This window comes from Babylonia areolata, chromosome 22, assembly GCF_041734735.1.
Source record: "Babylonia areolata isolate BAREFJ2019XMU chromosome 22, ASM4173473v1, whole genome shotgun sequence".
Classification (NCBI taxonomy): Eukaryota; Metazoa; Mollusca; class Gastropoda; order Neogastropoda; family Buccinidae; genus Babylonia; species Babylonia areolata.
In genome coordinates, this window is record NC_134897.1 from 34,427,321 (window position 1) to 34,449,781 (window position 22,461).

Sequence of the window (22,461 nt, forward strand, 5' to 3'; positions counted from 1 at the left end):
GTCACAAGGAGGTGGAGAAAAAGTGCGAGACAGACAGAAAGTTGGAGGGGAGGGGGGTGTGAGGGGTGGGGGAGAAGGGTGTGGGAGGGGGGAAGCAAGAGAGAGAGAAGGGAAGAGGAGGAGATGTATGTGCTGTTTGCGTGCGTGTTGGCAGATATTTTTAGCCTCAGTTGACAATATATATGTGCACAGCAGCATGCATACTACTTAGTGCATTCAAACTAACCAATTGCATGATTGGTGTGTGTATGTATGTGTGTGCATGTGTATGTGTGTGTGTGTGTGCTGCCACAGAAAAATGTATAGTGCTCCATACCCCCTCTCCAAGCTAGGTTTAAAAATAGGGATAAAAAGCTAAGTGGATAAATATGGAGAAACACACACACACACAAACCCTATGGTCTTACAAGCCCAAGTCCATAAATCCCAGCAAATAAAAGCGTGTGGAAGTTGCAGTGACACAAAAGCAAATCAAAAGCAAAGGTCGTTCACATTCAAGGCAACTACGACTCATCATTTACGATCAAACATTCACAAGAAAAAAAAGTGAGAGAGAAAAAAGTTCGCCACAAATATAAAATTTCCGATAATTCCCTCATGCTCAAGTTTTTATTTTAATTTTTTATCTGTGTTCATGGTCTGTGACTCCCACACCGAGTTCAAAAGTGGGGTTTCACGTTATGTCCGTTTTTGTTGTTGTTGTTGTGTGTTATGGATTACAGGATCATTATCGTGCATGTCTGATATTCTCGCTGATGTACATATACACAAAGGGAGCTTACAGCACAAGAAGTTTTGTACGATCTGAGTCCAGTCCATTCCAGAACTCTTAAAGTGAATGGCACAATGAGGGACCCTATTTTCTAGGCGATGAATATAAGGGCTGTCAGTAAGAATATAAACAGTCCATACCCCCCACTGCCCCCCCCCCCCCCCCCCCACACACACACATCAAATTGTGGTGCTTAGAGCCTCGCCGACCGCTAAGGCCATCTCAAGACTCTCGCCACGTTTCCATCTACTTCAAGTCAAGGATAAAAAAAAGTTACAATAAAAACTAGTCACCCTTCAAGCTTTCCACTCAAAGTTTAAAAACCTTCCAGAGTTTAAAACCTTCGAATCTGATTTAAAATGTTCACTTCTTTCAAGAAGTCCATCAGCGTCCACGGAGGGACATCACGAAACAAAGTCTTATGAGAATCCTCCGTGTAATGTCTGTGCCTAAAGTCATGCAGATCCGAGCAGTCAATAAGCACGTGTTTCACAGTGAGAGGCTTGTCACAGGGAATACACCGAGGGGCCTCCTCCCCTTTCAACAAGTAAGAATGAGTAAGACAAGTGTGCCCCGTGCGCAGTCTGCACAGCACAGACTCCTCCTTACGATTCTTTACAACCGACAGGAGGGTCTCTATTAGGTCTGGATGAATATGGAACAGCTTGTTGTCCGTCTGGGTGTTCCACTCCTCTTGCCAAAGATCCTTACCGTAAGTCTTCAACTTCTGCTTCATGTCTTTGTATGGTACGTAAGATCTCAATAGTTTTTCTTTTACAACGTTCTTGGCCAGCTGGTCTGCCCTTTCGTTTCCACGAATGCCAACAAGGCCGGGGATCCAGGCCAAAACGTCATACCCTTTCCTTATTACAAGAGTAAAAGTTTCGTAAAATTCCAGCAGTTTCGGATGAGTCAGATTCCTGCAGGCGATCGCCTCCAAAATCCGAAAAGATAAAAAATCTCTTGTGTTTTGAATGGAGAAACATTTTTTCCGCCAGTGTAAACCGAGCTGTCAGACAGAATGTGTTCCGTTGAGGGCTGGTCAGGAAAGACAGGGCAGAACGCAGATGCAGCGACACCCTCCTCCGACTTGGAGCCATCAGTGAAGATTTTCTGAAAGGTGGGAAATTTGTGGCAGAGTTCCGAAAAGGAAGTTCTGCAGGCCAGTGAACTAGTGCAGTCTTTACGGTACAAGGCCAGACCGAATCGTGCTTCAGCCGTTTTAAAGGTCCATGGTGGGCCGTCGGAGAACTTGGAGAAAATTAATCTGAATTGCCAATGACATTCAGATCAGCATTTTCTATGTGTGGCTGAATACGGAGTCCAAGTGGAGGGATGCACACACACGCGCGCGCGCGCGCGCGCACACACACTCCCATATCCAGTTAATTATACTATCACACCCCTTCTTTTTTTTCTAAGCTTAAGTGAAAAAGACATAAAATCGATGTCAACGGATCTGGCCCCAAGTATCTTTCTGAAGTCCTCCATATCTATACCCCGTCTCGCCAGTGCGTTCTTCCTCTGATACTCGACTTCTCAGGATACCTCACGTCAGAAGACAGACCTATGGACACAGATCGTTTTCTTTTCAATCGCCAAAGACGTGGAACAAGCTCCCTGATAACCTCTCATTCTAATTCCCTCGCATCATTTAAATCTCGTCTCAAAACTCACCTTTTCCCTCAGCAATACGTTCAATTATGGCAGGTCCACTTCCTTTGCATTAGCTGTGCTTGACTATGTGTGTATACATATGTATGTGTACATAACTACATGCATGTATATGAATGTGTATTGTGTGTGCGTGTGTTTATGTAAGTTTGTGCCTGCCTATATGTGCGTATGTGTTAGGGTAGCTGTTAGATACACATGTATGTTAAAATGTATGTATGCAGTGTGTGTGTGAGCGTGCGTGCGTGCGTGTGTAGGAAGGAAGGAAGGAATTTTGTTTAATGTCCCGTCACACATATCGGTGATTGAAGACATTTTGTAAAAGTATTTATGAATACATCTGAGTATTATCTGTTAGAAGGGGTGGGAGATGTGGATGAATGGAGGGTTTGGAGAAACTGGGCAAATGAGGGTAAAAATGTGGGTGAAATTTGAAAGAAAAACAAAACAAACAAACAAACAAAAAAACCCCTCTAAATACAGTTACAGGAAATTACTTAAAGGACTTCGTAAAAGAGAAGTCGTTAAACTGACAAGCGAAACAACTGATAATGAATGCAAAAAGTCAAAAACATCAACGTTCTCAGTCACTTGTGAAGACACACTTTCGTGTACAAAAGGCTTCATCAAGCTACAGTGAAAAATTATATGCTCAATTGTCAGGTTATTAAAGCATATACACTTGACATTAGAACAATACTTGGTCCGTAATGAATTTGATAATAGTCTGAGAGCTAAGCTCAGAATTGGTCTGCGAATCGGACCAAAGTCTGAGAGAGTCAACTGGCGAGGTTTTAGACTGCATAGCAGATGTGGTGTAGCGTGCATGGATTTGTCGTAACGCAGTGAATCATAGCGCCTGGTGGGTAAACGGTGGATATTTTTTTCGATCTCCCAGGTCAACATCTCTACAGACCTGTTTGTGCCTGAACCCCCTCCGTGTGTATACGGCAAGCAGATGATCAAATACGCACGTCAAAGATCCTGTTAGCCATGTCAGCGTTCGGTGGGTTATGGCTAGTAGGGGCGTGTGTGTGTGTCTGTGTGTGTAGTCACATTCTGGTGTGTGTCTGTAACATAGATGTAATGTTTTATGTTAACAAAAGCGTTTTTGTAAATCAACCCTAGAGGAGATTTCTGGATAGTGTGCTATATAAGTATCCATTATTATATTATTATTACTATTGTTATTAACTGATTCAATCCCAGGAGGAGAACCCAGGGACCCACAAATCTCTAAGAGAAGTTGCAAGCGATTTACAAGTGAGCAAGTCTTCTGTGCAAGGAATGGCGAAAGAACTGGAGCTGAAGCCCTTCAAGAGGATACGGGTATCAAGGAGGGACCAAAATGTTAGAGGGAAAAGAAAAACTCGCCTCCGTAACTTGAATGACCGCTACTCGGCCACTGATGTGAAAAGGATCATTTTCACAGACGAGAAAGACTTTACGTTAGAGACAGCTATAATCGCTAAACGATCGCGTTTATGGGAAACGGAAACGAGAAATTCAGCCATCTCGCCTCTATCATGAGACTTCTAGATTTTCAAAAAAGATAATGGTTTCAGCTGGAGTATCCTGGAAAGGAAAAAACAAACAGTCATTTTATTGACACTGACAGAGCCAAGGTTAATAGAGAAAGCTACATTCAGTTATTGGATGACAATCTTCTCCCGGATTGTAGGCGTCTTTATCCCAAAAACAATTACGTGTTTCGGCAAGATGGGGCTCCTTCTCACACAAGTAGGGTAACCCAGGCCCATCTGGAGAAGGCTACACCAGAATTCATCAAAAAGGATGAATGGCCTCCACAACGTCCTGACTTAACCTATTGGATAATGCCAAATGGGACTCTCTGAAGGAGAAAGTTTACCGGGGAGTGAGAGACAAATTGACCGAGCAGGCGTTAAAGGACAGGATAATTGTGTCATGGGAGGAGATATCGGTGGAAGAAATACGTAAAAGCATTTCTGCTTGGAAGAAACAGCTTCGTTTAGTTGTGGAGGAAGATGGAGGCTACATTGAGCATAAACTGAAATAAGTGAGTTTTCCTCTGATATAGATTTTTTGGCATGCTGTTTTGAATTTGACAATACTCACATAATCTGCGTCCGAACTTTTAGATATCTTGCAGCCTTGTTTATGATACCCTAAGGTTACTGTGTGAAAATTTTCAATGAATTCGGTTGCTCTATCACTGAGAACATACTTGTCAAAAAGCGGTTCACTTTTTTTTTTTGACACCCGATATATGTGAGTGTGTGTGTGTGTATGTGTGCATGCGTGTGCATGCTAGTGGAGTGATGGCCTAGAGGTAACGCACGTAAAAGAACCCATGACAACAAAAGGGTTGTTCCTGGCAAAATTATGTAGAAAAGTCCACTTTGATAGGAAAAACAAATAAAACAGCATGCAGGAAAAAATACAAAGAAATGGTGGCGCTGTAGTGTAGCGACACGCTATCCCTGGGGAGAGCAGCCCGAATTTCACACAGAGAAATCTGTTGTGATAAAAAGAAATACACACACACACACACACACGCGCACACACATGTGTAGTGTGTGTGTACGCATGTGTGTGTTTTGTGAATGTATTTGTACCACTACAAGAGGTTGTTCTTGAACACTCTTTTTAAACCATCTGCGAGGCCATGCACCATCTTTGAACACAAAAACACACTGAAGGTTTTCACACAGAGCTAAATCAACCAGTGAAATACAAAATGTTCTCCTAGGGTCTACATAAAATGACTTAGGCTGGTCCAAAACATAAAATCGCCCTCCCCTCCATTGCCCCCCATCCCCTCCCCCCCAACCATCCACTGAGGTAACTAAGAAAATCAAAATGAAATGAAGCACTACCACTGGCTATTGTCATTGTACGCATATTGTCATTGTACGCATACTCAACTTCAAACAATAATGAAATATGCATTACATTCACTCTGAGATTCCCCCCTTTCTCCCCATCTCTTTGTGCACTAGCATGCACATGCACACACACGTACATGTAATTACATGCCCTATAAAACTTTCATCTTTTCAAAGTGATCCCACTGAAGCATGGAAGATAAGCAGTAACAATTCGTTGCCATATGTGCCCAGCAACTGGACTGCTAGTGTTTTGTACTGAATCCTTGTCATCTGTACAAGCTGAGGCACCATGGAGATGGCAGGTGCCATGGTACAAATGATATGCAACATTAACTTTCATGAAAACTGGGCTCTAAAATATAACTAACCCCTTGAATGCTGCTGTCAAGTATGCTCGTCAGTTGAGTTAGGACTGTCACCTTGGACAGACTGAGCTTACACATAAGGGTGTCAGTAAACATTATTTATTCGGTCTTCTTCTTTCTCTTGGGATTGCTTTACTTTTGCTTAACAAAATCAACACTCGAGAGTACACAAAAAACAGCCATTGCATTCTGAATTCATGGCATACTGATATTATTTTACCAAGGCTCAGCTGTCAATGGGTTAAAACCCTTCAGAAAGGCTGTCTTTCTCCCAAAGACACATAGTAGATCAAACGAAACCATCTCCCATTCCTTCCCCATCATGGACAACTAACTGTGAAGATCACAAACGTTCTTGCCTCAAGACTAACCTCCATCCCCTATGGGAACCAGGGGAAAGGAGCCATTCCGGGCTGACCTTACTGAACAAAATCCCCATTGGGAGATATTTTGGTTGTTTGCTTGATGTGATTGCTGATGGTGGTGGTGATGGTGCAAAAATACCTTAGAAAATACAAAAATAAAACAAAACAATTAGTATGAAGTCCAGTAAAGAAACACAAGGACCACCAGTTCAATCCGGTATGCATGCTGTTACTGCAAATAAGAATAGTTGTTAGCAAACACACTGACAGAACATTGTCAGCGCTGAACTGAGCCAGAGTCAACTGATTACCTGCTTGTCACTGTCAGTCATTTGAAGGGCCCGCTCAGTCTTTTTCTTCCATCGGCATGCAGTCCAGGCACACAGGTTGTCCAACAAGGTGGCTAAGTGTCTAAAGCCAGGCTCCACACACATTGGCATGAGGCATTCCTCACAGATGTCTGATGATGTTTCACAGACCAATCAGAACACACCACACAGTCTGCCTTTCATCTCTTTCCTGATGAGTTTTTTTCTCTTTGGATTCACCCCAATAAAATCACTGTCCAGTATAACTGGTGGGTCAAATGTTTGCTCACAAACCCCTTCAACTGTCTCCCTCCATAGAAGACCATAATTCTGAAACAGTCAGCCTTCAAAGCACTGCCAGCCCTGGAGTTGAACTGCTTTGTAATAACTTCAGCATTCACAATTAAACTCTCCAAACCATAATTCAAACACTTGCATATGTTCATATTGTGGGAGCTCTGATGATCTGATACATCTACTCCCTTCCATAAATTTCATGTATTACTGGACTGCTTTCGGGTGGTTATTGCCAAGCTTGTAGTCTGGGTGGAATTTGGATCTCACCGTTTTCTCACGAGTTGATCCATTGTGAATTGTCCAAACCCCGACCTTTTTGCTATCATGCCTTGAGATAAAAGTAAGGTTTGTCTTGAGAACAGGTGAAAGATCATTGTCTGAAGGGTTGCTGCTTTTCACTGCAGTTGGGAACTCCATGGCAGTCATTCCCACCTGCCACAGCTCAAATCAGAGCAGGGCTGGAGAAGAACTGACCAACATCCTTTCTTACACAATGGGGTATGCAGATTGTACACCACACTGCTCACACCATGCAGGTGAACAGCAGCTGGGCTAGTCTGCACCTGCTTTTCACCTTGGCTTCTTTTCTATGGAGATGATGGTGATGAGGAGACAGAGATGGGAAAAAATATCTGCACTGGTCTTTTTCACAATTCAGAATGTTAGAAACAGAAGTCTGTGCACCCAGAGTCCACATTCTTCTTCCTCACTTATCTGTTTTGGAAGAGATGTACTGAAGTAATTTTGTTGTCTCTCTGAATGGAACATGGGTTTCATCCACTGACTTGCCATCTTGATGAGATGCGCAACAAAACTCTTCGCTCATTTTTGATGGTCCAAAAACATCATAAAACTATGCTGAAAAAAAAACACCCAAACAATAACAACTGAACTAGTGGAAAACAGAAGCCAAAACCATGTAAACAGGAAATGGAAATCATTATGAAGTAAATGTATCAGGAAATGTATTAGGATATGATGTCAATGATTAAAAGCAGGGGGAAGGCAGACACTGTGAAACACCCATCATTTGGAGACCGTGGGAAGTAACTTCAGACTGACATCAAGGAGCCACCCTTGTTTGGGATGCTGCAAACAGTTAATTAGGTTCCAGATGACAGGCACAGAAGCATTCAAACATGAGGAAGGCAATCGGTGACAAACAGGCAGATAGAAGCAAAGAGACAGAGGAAGCGAAGAATCCAAGACACAAATCTCATATCCAGGCACTTTTTACTCCCATTTGCAATATCTGAATGCATGAACAAGAATCTTGGCACATCTCTGAAATTAACACCTTCAGCGAAAATTGTTTCTTCCCTGTCTAAGCGAAATGAGAAAATGAACACAACTGACTAAGAACAAATAACATTTGGTCCATCCCCACTCTCAATACAACAAAAAATACTCAGTTAACTGGAGAAAGAAAATCTAAAAAGCTTCATCACAATATTTCAGCATGTGATTACTCTGAACAAGTGCACAGAAGGATATTAAAAACTCTGGTTACAAATCCAATGAATGATGAACATGCAGTTAATTACAGTCATGACATGTCATAAATAGTTGATCTTTTTTCGCTCTATTTTTCAGTCATGAACAAACACCACAACCGACAGTAACTTTAAAGTATATTTTTTATTCTCTTGTGTGAAAAAAACTTGAAACAAGAGCACATGCTAAAAAAAAAAAAATTAGTTCCTTCTCTGGTTTGCAGGTATAAACTGCAATATATAAGAGCACACACACACATCACAGCTTTCCTACACAGAGAAATGAGTTCCCTGTACCTTCCACATCAATGCATATTTGCACTTTCTTTTATTCCCCAACACATATATTCCTCAGCTATCAACATACCACACTGAATTATCAGTTAACCAAAAAAGACATTCTTTTAATGACAAGAATGGTAAACAGTGGTCACATGGAAACAAGTATTTAGCTGGCAGGGAAGACCATCTTAAAGATGGTGTCATAATCTTCCACAAAATGGACGTCCAGCCCCTTTGTGATGAATTCAGGGAGGTCTGTGAAGTCCTTGCGGTTGTCTTCAGGTAGGATGATGGTTTTGATGCCAGCTCTCTTCGCCTGGAAAGGAAAAAAAAAAGTTATTTCACATTTGGTTTATGTGGCTTGTTGTCAGTGTCACTGTAAAGTTGTGCATTGTGCATGCGCATGTGTGTGTGTGCATGCATGCACATGTGTGTGTGTGTGTGTGTGTGTGTGTGTGTGTGTGTGTGCATGTACACATATGAGCATGTATCTGTGTGTGTCTGAATGGTGGGGTGTTTGAGCTTGTGCACACTGTTGTACATCTGTGTACAATGCTACATCTGTGTGTGTGTGTGTGTGTGTGTGCGCGCGCGCGCGTGTGTGCATGTGTGTGCGAGTGTGTACGTGTGTGTGAGCATGTGTGCATACATGTGAGCGTGCATACGTGTGTGTGAGTATATTCAACACCACAACCTCATGATACACAAGTATTTTACAACTTACTGTGACACCCACTCGTACAAATCCCTGTTCCTCTACATATCCTGAGTTATTTTTTAAGTCAAAGCCTTCTTTTCAAGCTACAAAGTCACTGCATTGGAATTCCCTTTGATACTCTGGACTGAAAGTATCACAGTGTTTTTCTCCTGCATACAGTTTCAGTTTCAAGAAGGTGTCAGAGTGGACAGATCCAAAAACAATACACCACATATGCTGTAAAAAAAAAAAAAAAAAAAAAAAAAAAGGAAAAAAGAGAAAAAAACAAAAACAAAAAAAAAAGAGCACCAAATGCCTGACCTCTGCATACACCTGATGTGCTGATCAGGCCTTGAGAGTCTATCCTAGGTTTGTGCAAAACATTCACTTTGAAATGAAATAAAATAATAAGGCAAAATACACAAGTAAATACATTAAAATACAGTGATATGCTCAACAAACAATGAAAAGGATAAACAGCCTCCAAGACTCACTCTCTTGCCCAGTCCCCGCCTAGCTGAAATAGTTTTCTTCTTGACATCTCCCACATAAGCACAGTACACATGCACACACACCAAAGTTGTACTCTCTATCCCTCAACCCAGTATCAAGATGGATACTCCACTTCCTCCCAAATGGCACCATCTTTTTTGTTTCCTTTCCAATCACACACAGTGATTGCAGAATTTTGCCAGTGTGTCATGCATATATCCATAGTCATACCCTTTACCCCCACTCAGTCCAGACATTGTGATGGTCATCACCCAACTCCAGGACAGTCTTTCTCCACTCACTTTCTCCCAAAACGTACCTTTTTCTTCTTCATGGTGCTCATGGTTATGACAGAATTTTGCCAATGTGATAGGTATCTGCCAAAGTCATACCCCAAACATTGTGATGGGCACCCAGCTACCCAAGGATGTATCATCTTTTGTGCTGGGGAGCAAGTTCTATATCCATGAAAGTCATTCCACTTTTCTTACAATCCAATCTTTAAGATGGTTATTCCCATCCACCCCACCCTGTCTAAGACACTTCTCCCTGCCCCCTCAGCTTCTATAACTCATGGCGACAGTTCCTCCATTATACCTCCAACAGGCAGGTTTTGTTGTTTTGTTGTTTTTTGCTGGGGAGCAAGATTTACAACAAAAGTCATCCCCTCTTTCCCTCATTTCAAAAGTCTCTGTGAAGGCTAATCCTTCCCCACTCCCTATCCCAGACACAACCTCTCCCCCATTCACACCTGTCAAAAACACCTCTTGCCCTCCCCTCCCCCAAACCTCTCTGGCACCCTCTTCAACCACCACAACCATCCCAACCCCACCCATCCCAAAATTCCCCCACCCTAAAGCATCCCAACACCCATTCCAACTACCCACCTCCTCCCACCACTAACCCCCCCTAAAAAAAAAAGAAGAAAAAAAAAAAAAAAACAGAAAGAGAAAGACTCACAGCGATGGTTTTCTCCTTGATGCCGCCAACAGGCAGCACCATGCCGGTGAGGGAGATCTCGCCAGTCATTGCCATGTTCTGCACGGCTGGCTTGCCTAGGGCCAGGGACAGCAGGGCCGAGGCAACGGCGCACCCTGCGCTGGGCCCATCCTTCGGGGTCGCTCCCTACACCACAAACAGTTTCAGTTTCTCAAGGAGGCATCACTGGGTTTCGACAAACACATAATATATGCTGCAACACATCTGTCTAGCAGATGCCTGACAGCAGCATAACCCAAAGTGCTTAGTCAGGCCTTGAGTGCATACATACATATGTATGTAACTATCACCAGTGGATTTCTTTTTCTATAGAATTTTGCTATTTACGTTGCCATGGGTCTTTCTCAAAACAACAAGTGCGTGCTGCACACAGGATCTTGCTTTATGGTCTCATCCGAATGACTAGATGCTCAGTTTGATTTTCCAGTCAAACTTGGGAGGAAAAGCAATACCAGGAATCAAAACCAGACCTTCATGGACACTGTAATAGCAGGTAAGCACCTTAACCATTCTGTCACCTATCTCCCTGCACCACAGAGCATCACAGCCTGCCCTAACCTGCCACTGCAACTTTTTATTATCTCATTTTTTAAATATATATATATTTTTTTAAATTTAAGTTCTTTTAAATTTTTCACAGAAATACTGCAAGACAACACAACAAATTAGTACCAAATTACCCTTGAAATCAAATTAAATTTTTTTTTTTTATTGCAACTTCATTCTGACTCTGCAGGTGGACTGATGGGTACCTGAATAGCAGCAACAGGGTGTTCTCTCTGTGTGTGTGTGTGTGTGTGTGTGTGTGTGCGTGTGTGTGTGTGTGTGTGTGTGTGGGGGGGGGGGTGGTGGTGGTGGTGATAAGTGACACTATCGCTATTACCACTGAAATTGAAGACAGAGTAGAATACTTTTGAAAGAAAAAGAAAAAAAAAAGAGTTAAATACTGGAGTTGTGGGTATTATGTACATGCATTATTCATGTCTTTTGAGCATCTGTCTTCACTAAACATTGGTTGTGTGATAGGTATATTGTGTTGGCCCACATTTCTTGACACAAGCAAGGGACTTCTGTGTGAAAATGCAGGTTGCTTTTTGTGGGTATTGTGCTCCATCAGAATGAAGTATTACTCCCTTTTTTTCCTTGCCCATCTGTGAATTTTCTATAGAACTGAGTCTAGAAGGGTCTCTTTCTTGAAGACTTTTTTTTTTTTTTTCATTATACAAGTTGTGGGTGGTAAAGTAGCATGCAGGATGAGTGCATATCACACTTACTGAAAGACTATTAACCAGGCATCATAATACCCCAGAGTCCAATCCTCTGATGAAGGCTGGGTTCTGGGGTAAAGGGCAATGCCCCATTGGGGGATCTATTCTATTTCCAGCTGTATTTTGCTTGTTTTCTTTTTGGGTGTCATTGTGTGGAGGTAGAAACATACTTTTTAAATGGATAAAAATGATTATCTTCACTTCAAAATGTCTGAATAGGTATCTTGATTTAAAATAATTGGAAAAAAAGCCTAGAGTTAGACTTCACATTCATTTTCCTTCACAAAAATGTTTCTACTTTTGTACTGTATTTTTATTGAAAAAAAAAATCACCCCTGAATCCTCAAAATTCCCTGTCAAGAGGAGAACACTTAAAATTAAAAAAAAGAAGAAATTCTCTGGTACTGAACTGGTCAAACGTGCTAACCTAGTGTGTCCCAGTCAATCATTCAGCCAGTTTTCACAGCTGTACACTACCTGTGCTAAGCAGGTATGGTCAGGTACATTAAAAATGTACACTGACTTCCTTTCTAAAATAATAATAGAGACTTAGAGATCACATATCCTACTAAAAGCCCAAAGCATTACATGAAACACTGACTGAATATATGGTGTAAAGGATCAAAGTGTGTTACAGAACACAGAATCTACCATTCATTCATTAATTGTGTCACACACAAAAAAGTACAACCTAATGGGTTGGGTGTGACAATATAGCAGTTTTATATAAGTTACCCCACAAGTGTCTCCCAGTCAATCAGTTTACAGCTGTACATTACCTGTGCTGGGCTGATCCTACATACTGCAGGCTACTGGTGTACGTAGTTAACAATAAACATGCACATTTGCTGTAATTCATAAACAAGATAAGGGCATAAAAAAAAAAAATCCAAGTCACTAATTCTGAGCTTCTCATCAGCTTGCAAACAGGTAAACAGAACAGAGGATGGTTTATAGAAAAAACAAACAACAACCCTTATATAAAAAAATAGCACAAATGGACTGACTATTATTAGTGTATTCTGAGCTTGTCAGGAAAACAGTCCTTAACCCTTTCACTGCCAGGAAAATAAGATTTAAGTGAAATCTATTTGCCAGGGTTTGTTTTTTTTCCACAAAAAACGGGGATAAATTTTCAAAAAATTCTGTGCTCTTTGTTATTAGAGAAAGACCCATAAAAGTATATATTTTCTTAAAGGTAAATAAATAAAGAATACAAAACACATGATGTCTTCCCATTTTATATATTTTTAGTGACATGCTGTTGTTTTGAAATCAGTGTTTTGTTTTTTGTCACATTTTCAACTTGTTCATTCCAAACATTAGTCAGGTAATTTGCACTAAAATATCATATTTTCTGGACAAATGGATATCTGCACACACAAAATCATACTAGAACAACCACAATAAAAAAAATAAAAAGAATTAATACAAAATACATTGTGACTTCTCCAAGTGATAATGTGGATGAGAGGCCATGCCCCCTCAGTCTCCACCCCCCTCCTATTCACCCCTCTCACTGGGTCACTTTATCCAGTTCTCATCAGATCCCGTTGGCTGAGTGCCAAGAAAATCGCTCACACTGTGTCCTGCTAATAATTCAGTCACTTTCTGTCGCCTGCTAAGGTTTGTTCAGCCGGCATCACTCACTGATAGTCGTATCTTGGCCACTCTCTTGATTGCTCCCTTTATTTTCTATCAAATCGTCCTATAAATGTTCATCACTGTCTTCTTCGAATTTACACTTCAATTCTGTCTGAACACCAGCTAAAGAAAGAAATCTTGGTTGATTTAGTTCGCCACGATCGCATATCTTGAGCACGGCGTCAGTCCGACATTTTGCTGAGCGAGCGAGGAGAGGAGCCAGGCAAACACTGCGGCCAGTAACCCAACCAAAACGTTCAAATAAAGGACTGCCTCATGATGTTGATGGTGTTTCTAGCTATGAATAAAATCTAGAAAGATTCCCCAAGCTAAAGCTACCAGCATTTTGTCAATGAACTGAATGCAAAGCAGGGAAAAGTCAGAATATTTCGATGACGAGTTATCTCGTCATTGTGGCAGCAAAGCGTACATGCTTGCCATGTCGACTTATCTCGTCATATAGGCAGCCTAGGGGTTAACTCAACAACACTATACTAGACACCAATTCCCCTTCTCACAGCAGTTCAAGGGAAATAATCCTCTGCCTTGAGGACACCTTTCATTTGCTGAAATTGATGATGATGATGATGATGATATAGATATTTACAGAGCGCATGACCTCGTTCAGAGACCAAGCTCTAAACTCTTTACAAACATTGAGTCATTTGCACAACAAGCTGCCTACCTTGGTAGAGGGGACTGACAGCTGCCATTTGGCACTCAACATCCGTTTCCTGTGTCATTCAATCAGGTTTCGGTCATGTACATGCACAAACACTCACACTCTCATACAGACATGTAACATTTTTCGTGTATGACCATTTTTTGCTTATTTACCCTACCATGTAGGCAGCCATACTACATTTTTGGGTGTGTGTATGCTGGGTATGTTCTTGTTTCCATAACCCACCGAATGCTGACAAGGATTACAGGATCTTTAACGTGCGTATTTGATTTTCTGCATGTGAACACACATGAAGGGGGTTCAGGCACTAGCAGGTCTGCAAATCTGGAGACCTGGGAGATCCAAAAAATCTCCACACTTTACCCACCAGGCATCGCTACTGAGATTCAAACTCAGGACCCTTCAGACTGAAAGTCCAATGCTTTTACTACTTGGCTATTACACCCCCTTCCCTCTTACCATCCTTCATTCATGATGATGGAACTTTTTTTCCCTCGGTTTTAATGATAACTACACAAATAAACAATCAGTGGCATCTTCCCTGTGCTGCTGACCTCTGGCACATGCAGGTGGAGGTTGGCTTTCTGCAGCACCTGGTTATCTGGGAACTTGAGGGACATGAAGGTCTTGGCGAAGCTGTAGGCCAGGTGGATGCTCTCCTTCATCACATTGCCCAGGTTACCTGTCACATCCAACTTCCCCACCTGCTTCTCCCCGCTCAGATCCTGCCTGGGCTCCTCCTGCACCGACTCTATGTACAGGGTCGACCCTCCTGCCAGTTCAGGATCAAAGAAATATGTGTGAGTTTTCACCCCTTCCTTAACATGACGAAGGAAAAAAACTGATATTTTCTTCTTTTTTTTAATTTTTTAAAGTAATACAGTATTATTCTTCCTCTTCTCCCTTCACTCTGTGAACAGTCATTGGGATGCTGCACAAAAGAAATGTTAACCAGATTCCTCCAGGTCTGTTGGTTGTGTGTCAAAGCCTGGGTCTCTGCATATGGCGTTAATACAAAGTTACATCCACAGAATGGAAAACAATACCCTGACATCTCCTCTCCGCCCACTCCACTTAATATTGAAAATTGTCAGTCTTATTTCCAGTCATCTTGTAAAACATTCCATTCAGACTTAAACCCTTCTGTTGAACCAGTATGTTATGAAAAACACAGGCATTCTCAAACACTTGACCACAATCCTCCTCCACCTCTTCCTCCCTAACATTCACCCAGCTCTTCTTGCTTCAGATCACTCACTGTTTATAAAGGCACAGACATTCTCACAGACATGATCACCATTCTTCTGCTCAACCACCTACCTTTCCCACTGAAGCCATGCTCCCAATCAATCTTATACCCCACACACAACAATGACAAGCCCACTGTACCCATTGAGGTCCCCCATGCACCACACAGACAAGACCACTGTACCCATGGAGGTCCCCCACGCACCACACAGACAAGACCACTGTACCCATGGAGGTCCCCCACGCACCACACAGACAAGACCACTGTACCCATGGAGGTCCTCCATACATCACACAGACAAGTCAACTGTATCCACGGAGGTCCCCTACATAACACAGAGACAAGACCACTGCACCCACGGAGGTCCCCTATATAACAAAGAGACAAGACCACTGTACTCATGGAGGTCCCCAAACGACAAACAGACATGCCCACTGTACCCATGAAAGTCTTCCACACAATGCAGACAAGCCCATGGTACCCACGGAGGTCCTCCACAGAACACAGACAAGCCCACTGTACCCATGGAGGTCTCTCACACCACAGAGACAAGCCCACTGTACCCATGGAGGTCTCGCACACCACACAGACAAACCCACTGTACCCATGGAGGTCTCCCACACCACAGAGACAAGCCCACTGTACCCATGGAGGTCTCTCACACCACACAGACAAGCCCACTGTACCCATGGAGGTCTCGCACACCACACAGACAAGCCCACTGCACCCATGGAGGTCTCTCACACCACACAGACAAGCCCACTGTACCCATGGAGGTCTCCCACAACACACAGACAAGCCCACTGTACCCATGGAGGTCTCCCACACCACACAGACAAGACCACTGTACCCATGGAGGTCCAGGCCAGGCCGGCAATGACGCCAACAGGGGTCTTGTCGTACATGCGGTCATGGGAGAAGACAGGGCGGCCTACAAAGTCCACCAGGTTGCCCTTGTCCACCTTGATCTCCTTCAGGCCCTCGCTCACCAGCTTGTAAGCTGCCTTGCGGTAGATCTGCCCCAACATAACATGACAGCTGATGTGTGTGTGTGTGTGTGTGTGTGTGTGTGTGTGCGTGCGCGCATGTGATTGTGTTTCTCATTAAAAATCTTCATTTCTTTCTTTCTTTCTGTCACTGACCCTTCTCTCAGTTCGTGCCCTTCACAAGCCATCCCCCATTTAAGATAACTTGAAATGATGTTAAGTTTTAAAATAGGAAATTTTCTATCTAAAATTACGTTTAAATAACATACTTACCGTGACCCACTAGTGCAGACTCCGGCAGGGGTCTGACATTCCTGTCCTGTGCTAACTACTATCCGTCTACGCGGAGAAAACAAAAGTAGCTATGGCTGATAACCTCCTGGAAGTAGGTAACCTCCCCTTTGCCCCCCTGACTAGCGCCCTCTTTTTACGGCAAATCGCCGCAACCAGCGCAGTGTGCAGGGGGAACAGAAGGCAGGGAGGAACGCGACGGTCTTAACCCTTTGAGCCCTGAGTTCCTGAGCAATTTTAACCCTTCTGCCTGAGCTCCTGAGCCAAAATTTGCAAATAATTGGTATTAACTCACTCAGTATGGCCAGTCCTCTCTTCTCCTCTACACAGACGCCTCGGATGTCCAGTGGGTGTCTGAATGACCCAACCTTTAGTTTCCGTCATCAGAATTGTGGTATTCTTTGTCAACATTCACCTGTTCAGTATAAGAGCCTTCTGCTTGCAATATTTTGATGATGGTAACTGGGGTGAAACACTGTTAACATCATCTCTTTCGCCGTTCGTATGGAGAGAGTCAAACCCTTTGAGCCCTGACCACCTCTTTACCGGTGGCAGAGAAAAATGACAAAATGCCCAGCCACCGGTTGAGTACAAGAATAAAGTACAAGATCAGCACTCTATGCTACAAATGTATTAACAAATCAGCCCCTTCCTGTCTCTGTGGCTGCCTTCACCTCTACACTCCATCTCGCTCACTACGATCAGCTTCGGATCCACTCCATTTATGCATACCCAGATTCAAGCTCTCGACTGTTGGCCGTCATTCTTTCTCTGTCTCTGGACCTTGCAATTAGAATGAACTTCCTCTTTCGTTTCGTCAAGTCTCCACACTCAGCTCTTTCAAGTCTGGCCTTAAAACCCACCTCTTCCCAAAATAGCCTCCCTTTCCTGCCTCTTCCTCGTCTTCAGTTTCTCCAGTTTTATGGTTATGCGTGCGTGAGAATGACTGGTGCGAAAGCACTTAGATTTGTCTATGCACAAGATTCAGCGGTATATAAATACCACTATTATTATTATTATTGAGCGGTGCGTAAACACTTGAAGCATGCAGTCTCAACCTGGCCCGTCAGGGCAGAAATCAGGGACAAAACGTGCGAGAAAACTGTACACAACGCAGCAAGTAATTGATATGCTTGATGATTTATCGGAAGTAGGGTATGACAATGATTACTCTGATAGTGAGGTGGAATTCGAATCGGATGATTCTGCTACAGATAGTGATGTTGAAAATGAATCTGAACATGCAGAATCAGTTGATCAAAGGAGGCGTGTCAGGTTGAGACTCTGCACACTTCATGGTAGAAATCAATCTTTTTTATCCAAAGCACATGCACAAAACACAGTGAAAAGGCGCGGCCATGTTGGTACTACGTTTGCTGACGTCATAATATTACGGTTTTTCTGATTGGCTCTTAAATATAAGTCAACCAATAGCAAAACACGACACAAGTGTTTACGCACCGCTCAACCGGTGGCCAGGCATTATGCCACCCCTCCCCACCACCGGTAAAGCGGTGGTCAGGGCTCAAAGGGTTAAATGTGGGTCACGGTAAGTATGTTACTTAAACGTAATTTTAGACAGAAAATTTCCTTTTAATTACACATACTTAACCATGACCCACTAGTGCAGAATGGCACAACAAGGTGGAGGGCTCGTCTGTTCTATCGCCAGTGTGCTGCGATGACCTGTTGTGTGACCACCACAGAGGCAATGCCTCTTCAGCCAACATCCCTAAAGCGATAGACATCCCTCAAGTAGAATTTGATGAAGGTAGAGTGTACTGTGTCACCTAAGGTTACTGGTGCAGGCAAAGAAGACTGAGGTCCGCAGCTGTATTGTGGGAGAGGTCTGTGGACCACAGCTGTGCTGATAAATGTAGTGCAAAGAAAATCGGGTCAGTGTGTTGAATCCAGGCTTTATTGAGAGCCCTTCGAATCAAAGGAAGGGAAGGAAACACGTATCCTATAGGGATGTCTCACTTAAGCGCGGTTGAGCGTCAATGCAAGGAGGTGCACATGTGGTTGATCTGATGATTCCACATCGGTTGTGGGCCGATAGTGGAAGTGATAAAATGTGTTTGAAGGAAACTGTGGCACGAGACAGAGGTAGGCCACCATGTTGGGCTTGCCTTAGGCGTGACAGCCAGATCTGTAGAGCTCCTCCATGCGAGCTGACAGGCGATGGGCGCTCCCTCCACCACTTTTTTGTCGTTGCCAAAAAACGACAGCACTGGTATGTCGCCTATGCATAGAATGGCAGACATTTGGCAACAAGAGACTTGAGGTCCCTGGTGTCTCTGGGTCAGGGCTGTGTAATTGCCCAGGTAGGTACCATCACGAAGGGGCATATGGAAGGCTTGGTGGCTTCTCTACCTGAGTGTGGCATGTTGGAGCAACCTGCAGAAAGCTGTCTGCAGTCAATGGCTGGGTTGGATCAGGCTGTGGGAGTGCACTTCATGTGCCCGCAGGTCACTGAGTCTCATTCTGTGGTGGAATTGCTAATGGAAGAGGGTTTCCATGAGGAAGATTTTTGCTGAAGGTTCTTTAGTGAGAAAGGGGACCGGATCCATGACAGGCCTCTGGCTGTGTGTGGTGCGCACTAAGCCTGGGATGGAGCGGGGCGGGGTCAGGGAGGAAAGTGGCTCTAGATGTGTTGTACTGGCCATTTACATCAAATCACTGATATGACATACATTTTCAGTATGGCCAACAGCAAAGTGAGAGCTGTATTATCACTATCAGTGGTTTCTTAAATGCAAAGGGAAATCATTTGCAGCTTAGTCTTTCATGAAGGACTATGTCTCTCAGACTAGAAGTCAAATTGCACTAGGACTTAGTGCTGTAGCCTTGGGGCTAACTAGCCTTTGGGATCCATCCCAATGATGAGTCCTAAGGCCCTCTTGATCGAGGGACTGGAGATGCAACTTGGGCAAAACACTCTCTACTATAAATTGTATAATCGAATTCCAGCCCGAATAGTCGGGACAGCAGTTGCCTCCTCTGCGGTTCTGATGGTCATTGTCGTACACGACTGATTATCATATACTGGTCTTAGGAGGACACCAATCAGCATGGGTAAATCAGGAAACAGCTGCTGTGTGCTTGAGGGAAAAAGGTGTCCACCATACAGGTTATGTTGAAATGTAAGAAAGCCGGAAGGAGTTGACGGGGTCTTGTGGTGCAACCGTGTGTCTGAAAGACATGGTACTTGCTTCCAAAGTGACAACAAAGTCATCCTCTGACAGGCCCTTGACTGAAGGCTGGGGCTCCATGATGGGATAGCCTGCTGAGGCTAGAAACCCCTGGAAGTGTCTCATTGGAAAGACAGTGCTTGAGAAGGAATGCCCATCTGTAACCACAGCAGTGGTTGTGTGTTGAGGCTGAAAGGATCAGGCAGGGAAGACCAAGTGCAGAAAGTGCTTTCAAATGCCTATTGTTTGAGATGTTGATGCTGGATCTCTGTTCAAGCAAGGTGATGGGGCGAACTGATGTGCTTGAATGCGGCATCTGCCGTGCTGGTATGAGTGGGCAGAAAGGTACGCCCCTGTGGCTAATGAATGGTTCGTTGTGCTTTGTGAGACGCATCCGTCCTCGTCAGTATGCCTTTCTCCCGAGTGTCGAGGAAAACAATTATTACCCAGGCCTTCTGCCACTAGAGAGAGGAGTGGAAGAGATGGACTTAGGGTGATTGTCTCCTGCCCAGTGGGCAGTTTTTGGGCCCGCTAAAACTTGGAAGGCAAAGATAGACACCCCTTCATGGGGGAGGGGGGGAAGGCGGGCTGGCTAGGATGTAGGGCCCATGTGGAGCTGCTGTCACAACCACAGTGGTGCAAACCAAGGGTTGTTGTAGGCAAGGGGGGGAAGAAGGGATGCCTTACAAACTTGGAAGGAATGAAGGGCATGTGTGTCTGGAGTGGCACCTCTAAGTTGGACTGCCTCATCCCTCCTTGTACCAAGTTAGGGCATCTCCAGCCCTGTGGGTGATTGTTGTAGGCAAATGAGTTGGGTTGCCTTGTCCCTCCTTGCACCAAGAGAGGGCATTCTTAGCCCTGTGGGTGGGAAGGGAGTGTGTGTGGGTCCCTAAGGACCAGCCACTACTAATATGTGAAAGAGCATACATTCAGGCGTGAATGAGGCAGTTTTGTCTGTGAGTGCAGTCGTCCTCCGAATGCAAGGTAGGGATGAATTTATGAAAATGAACACATATACGTGCAAAGGGATTATAAATTTCCATCAACTCAAGTGATGATATCAGGAATATGCCAATGACAAGAGATCGAGTTGCAAGAAATAAGCGGCTGTATAAGCATATGTGTAGCATGCACGGATATACCCAAGTAAACGGGTAAGTGTGCATAATCAGTAATGGAAAGGAATCTGTGTATGCACCTATATATAAGAGATGTACATACACATATGAATAAAATGCCAGTATGTAGATGCAGAGAGTTCTGGGCATTGTAAACAGAATGACGCAAATGCAAGTGTGCCTATATTGCTATGTAAGGAATCTCAATGAATAGATGTCAATGAATAGAGATAGAAATATAATTGTACATGTTAATATTAAAGTTGTATGAACCTATCCCGTAAGCGCACACGCATGTGTATCCGAGGGATAAGTATACATCTGTAAGTGTAAATAGAAATGTGTATAAATGTAGCAAGATATCTCATATATATATGTATATATATATACACACACACACACACATGAGATATCTTGCTACATTTATACACATTTCTATACACGTATATATATATATATATATATATATATATATATATATATATATATATATTTTGTGTGTGTGTGTGTGTGTGTTTTTTTTTTGTATATATATATATATATGTGTGTGTGTGTGTGTATATATATATATATAAATGATTTTTTTGTTTTTTGTTTTTGTTGTTGTTGTTGTTTTTGATAATAAATCAAAAAGAATAGAAGGGGAAATATTGTAATTTATTTCCTGTTATTGTGTATAACAAGAAGAGAATGGTAATACAGTTGGTTGCCTGCAGAGGGCTGTGTGCAAGTGTGGGGGGATGAAGAACCCAAAAGTTCAGTGGCCAATAGCCTGAGAAACAGCAAGAAAGGTGCAGTTGCTGTGCAAAGTTGTGTAAAGTCCATGAATGCGCATCAGGACCCAATGAGAAACCGAAGAAACATTGTTGATGGACAGCACGGGGGGCAGGAGTGACGTGCTGTGTCGGCGGAAGTAACTAAAGTGTCAACCGCCTTGGTTACAAATGCGGAGTTGCCTCCCTTGGCGCCGATAATCGGCAAAAAGGATGGTGTCTTTAGAGCACATATCCCCTGGTGTGACGTCTCCTCGCTGTATAGGGAGGAGTGTCATGCTGCATGTGAGAGTTTGTGGTTCGATGCCACCATAACCGACACAGGTGAATACGGCCGCAAGGGGAATAATTATAATGTCCCTTAGTGCCGTGGGCATCCCTACCCAAATCGGTCGCCATCGGACGCGAGATGGTCGGGACATGTGGCATAATGGCGCTGTAAGCCAGTGTTATGGACGTCGTGGACAAGGGGGTGGCAAGTCCGTCGGCTTGCCATGGGATGTGCATCCCCCTGTAGGTGAACGGCGGTCCAATCTCGCGAATAGTTCCTGTGAGAGGACTGATGTTCAGCTGTTGTGTGTTGACGGATAAAGGGATAGACAAGATTGGCCCGAGCACTGCTGAGTGGCAGGATCGAGTTAT

General features: G+C 43.5%; 1 protein-coding gene across 1 annotated transcript in view; it reads right to left on the bottom strand.

Moving 5' to 3' along the window:
- Positions 1-7,928: 7,928 nt before the first annotated feature.
- Positions 7,929-22,461, bottom strand: part of LOC143297036 (lon protease homolog, mitochondrial-like) — a 52,308-nt gene continuing 37,775 nt past the window's right edge. Inside the window, exons 19-22 of the mRNA XM_076609201.1 lie at positions 16,311-16,476; positions 14,766-14,983; positions 10,576-10,740; positions 7,929-8,742 (exon numbers count right to left, since the gene is read on the bottom strand). Of these exons, the coding sequence (XP_076465316.1) occupies positions 8,593-8,742; positions 10,576-10,740; positions 14,766-14,983; positions 16,311-16,476 (699 nt within the window). The 3' untranslated portion in view covers positions 7,929-8,592. The remainder of the gene's footprint in view (positions 8,743-10,575; positions 10,741-14,765; positions 14,984-16,310; positions 16,477-22,461) is intronic.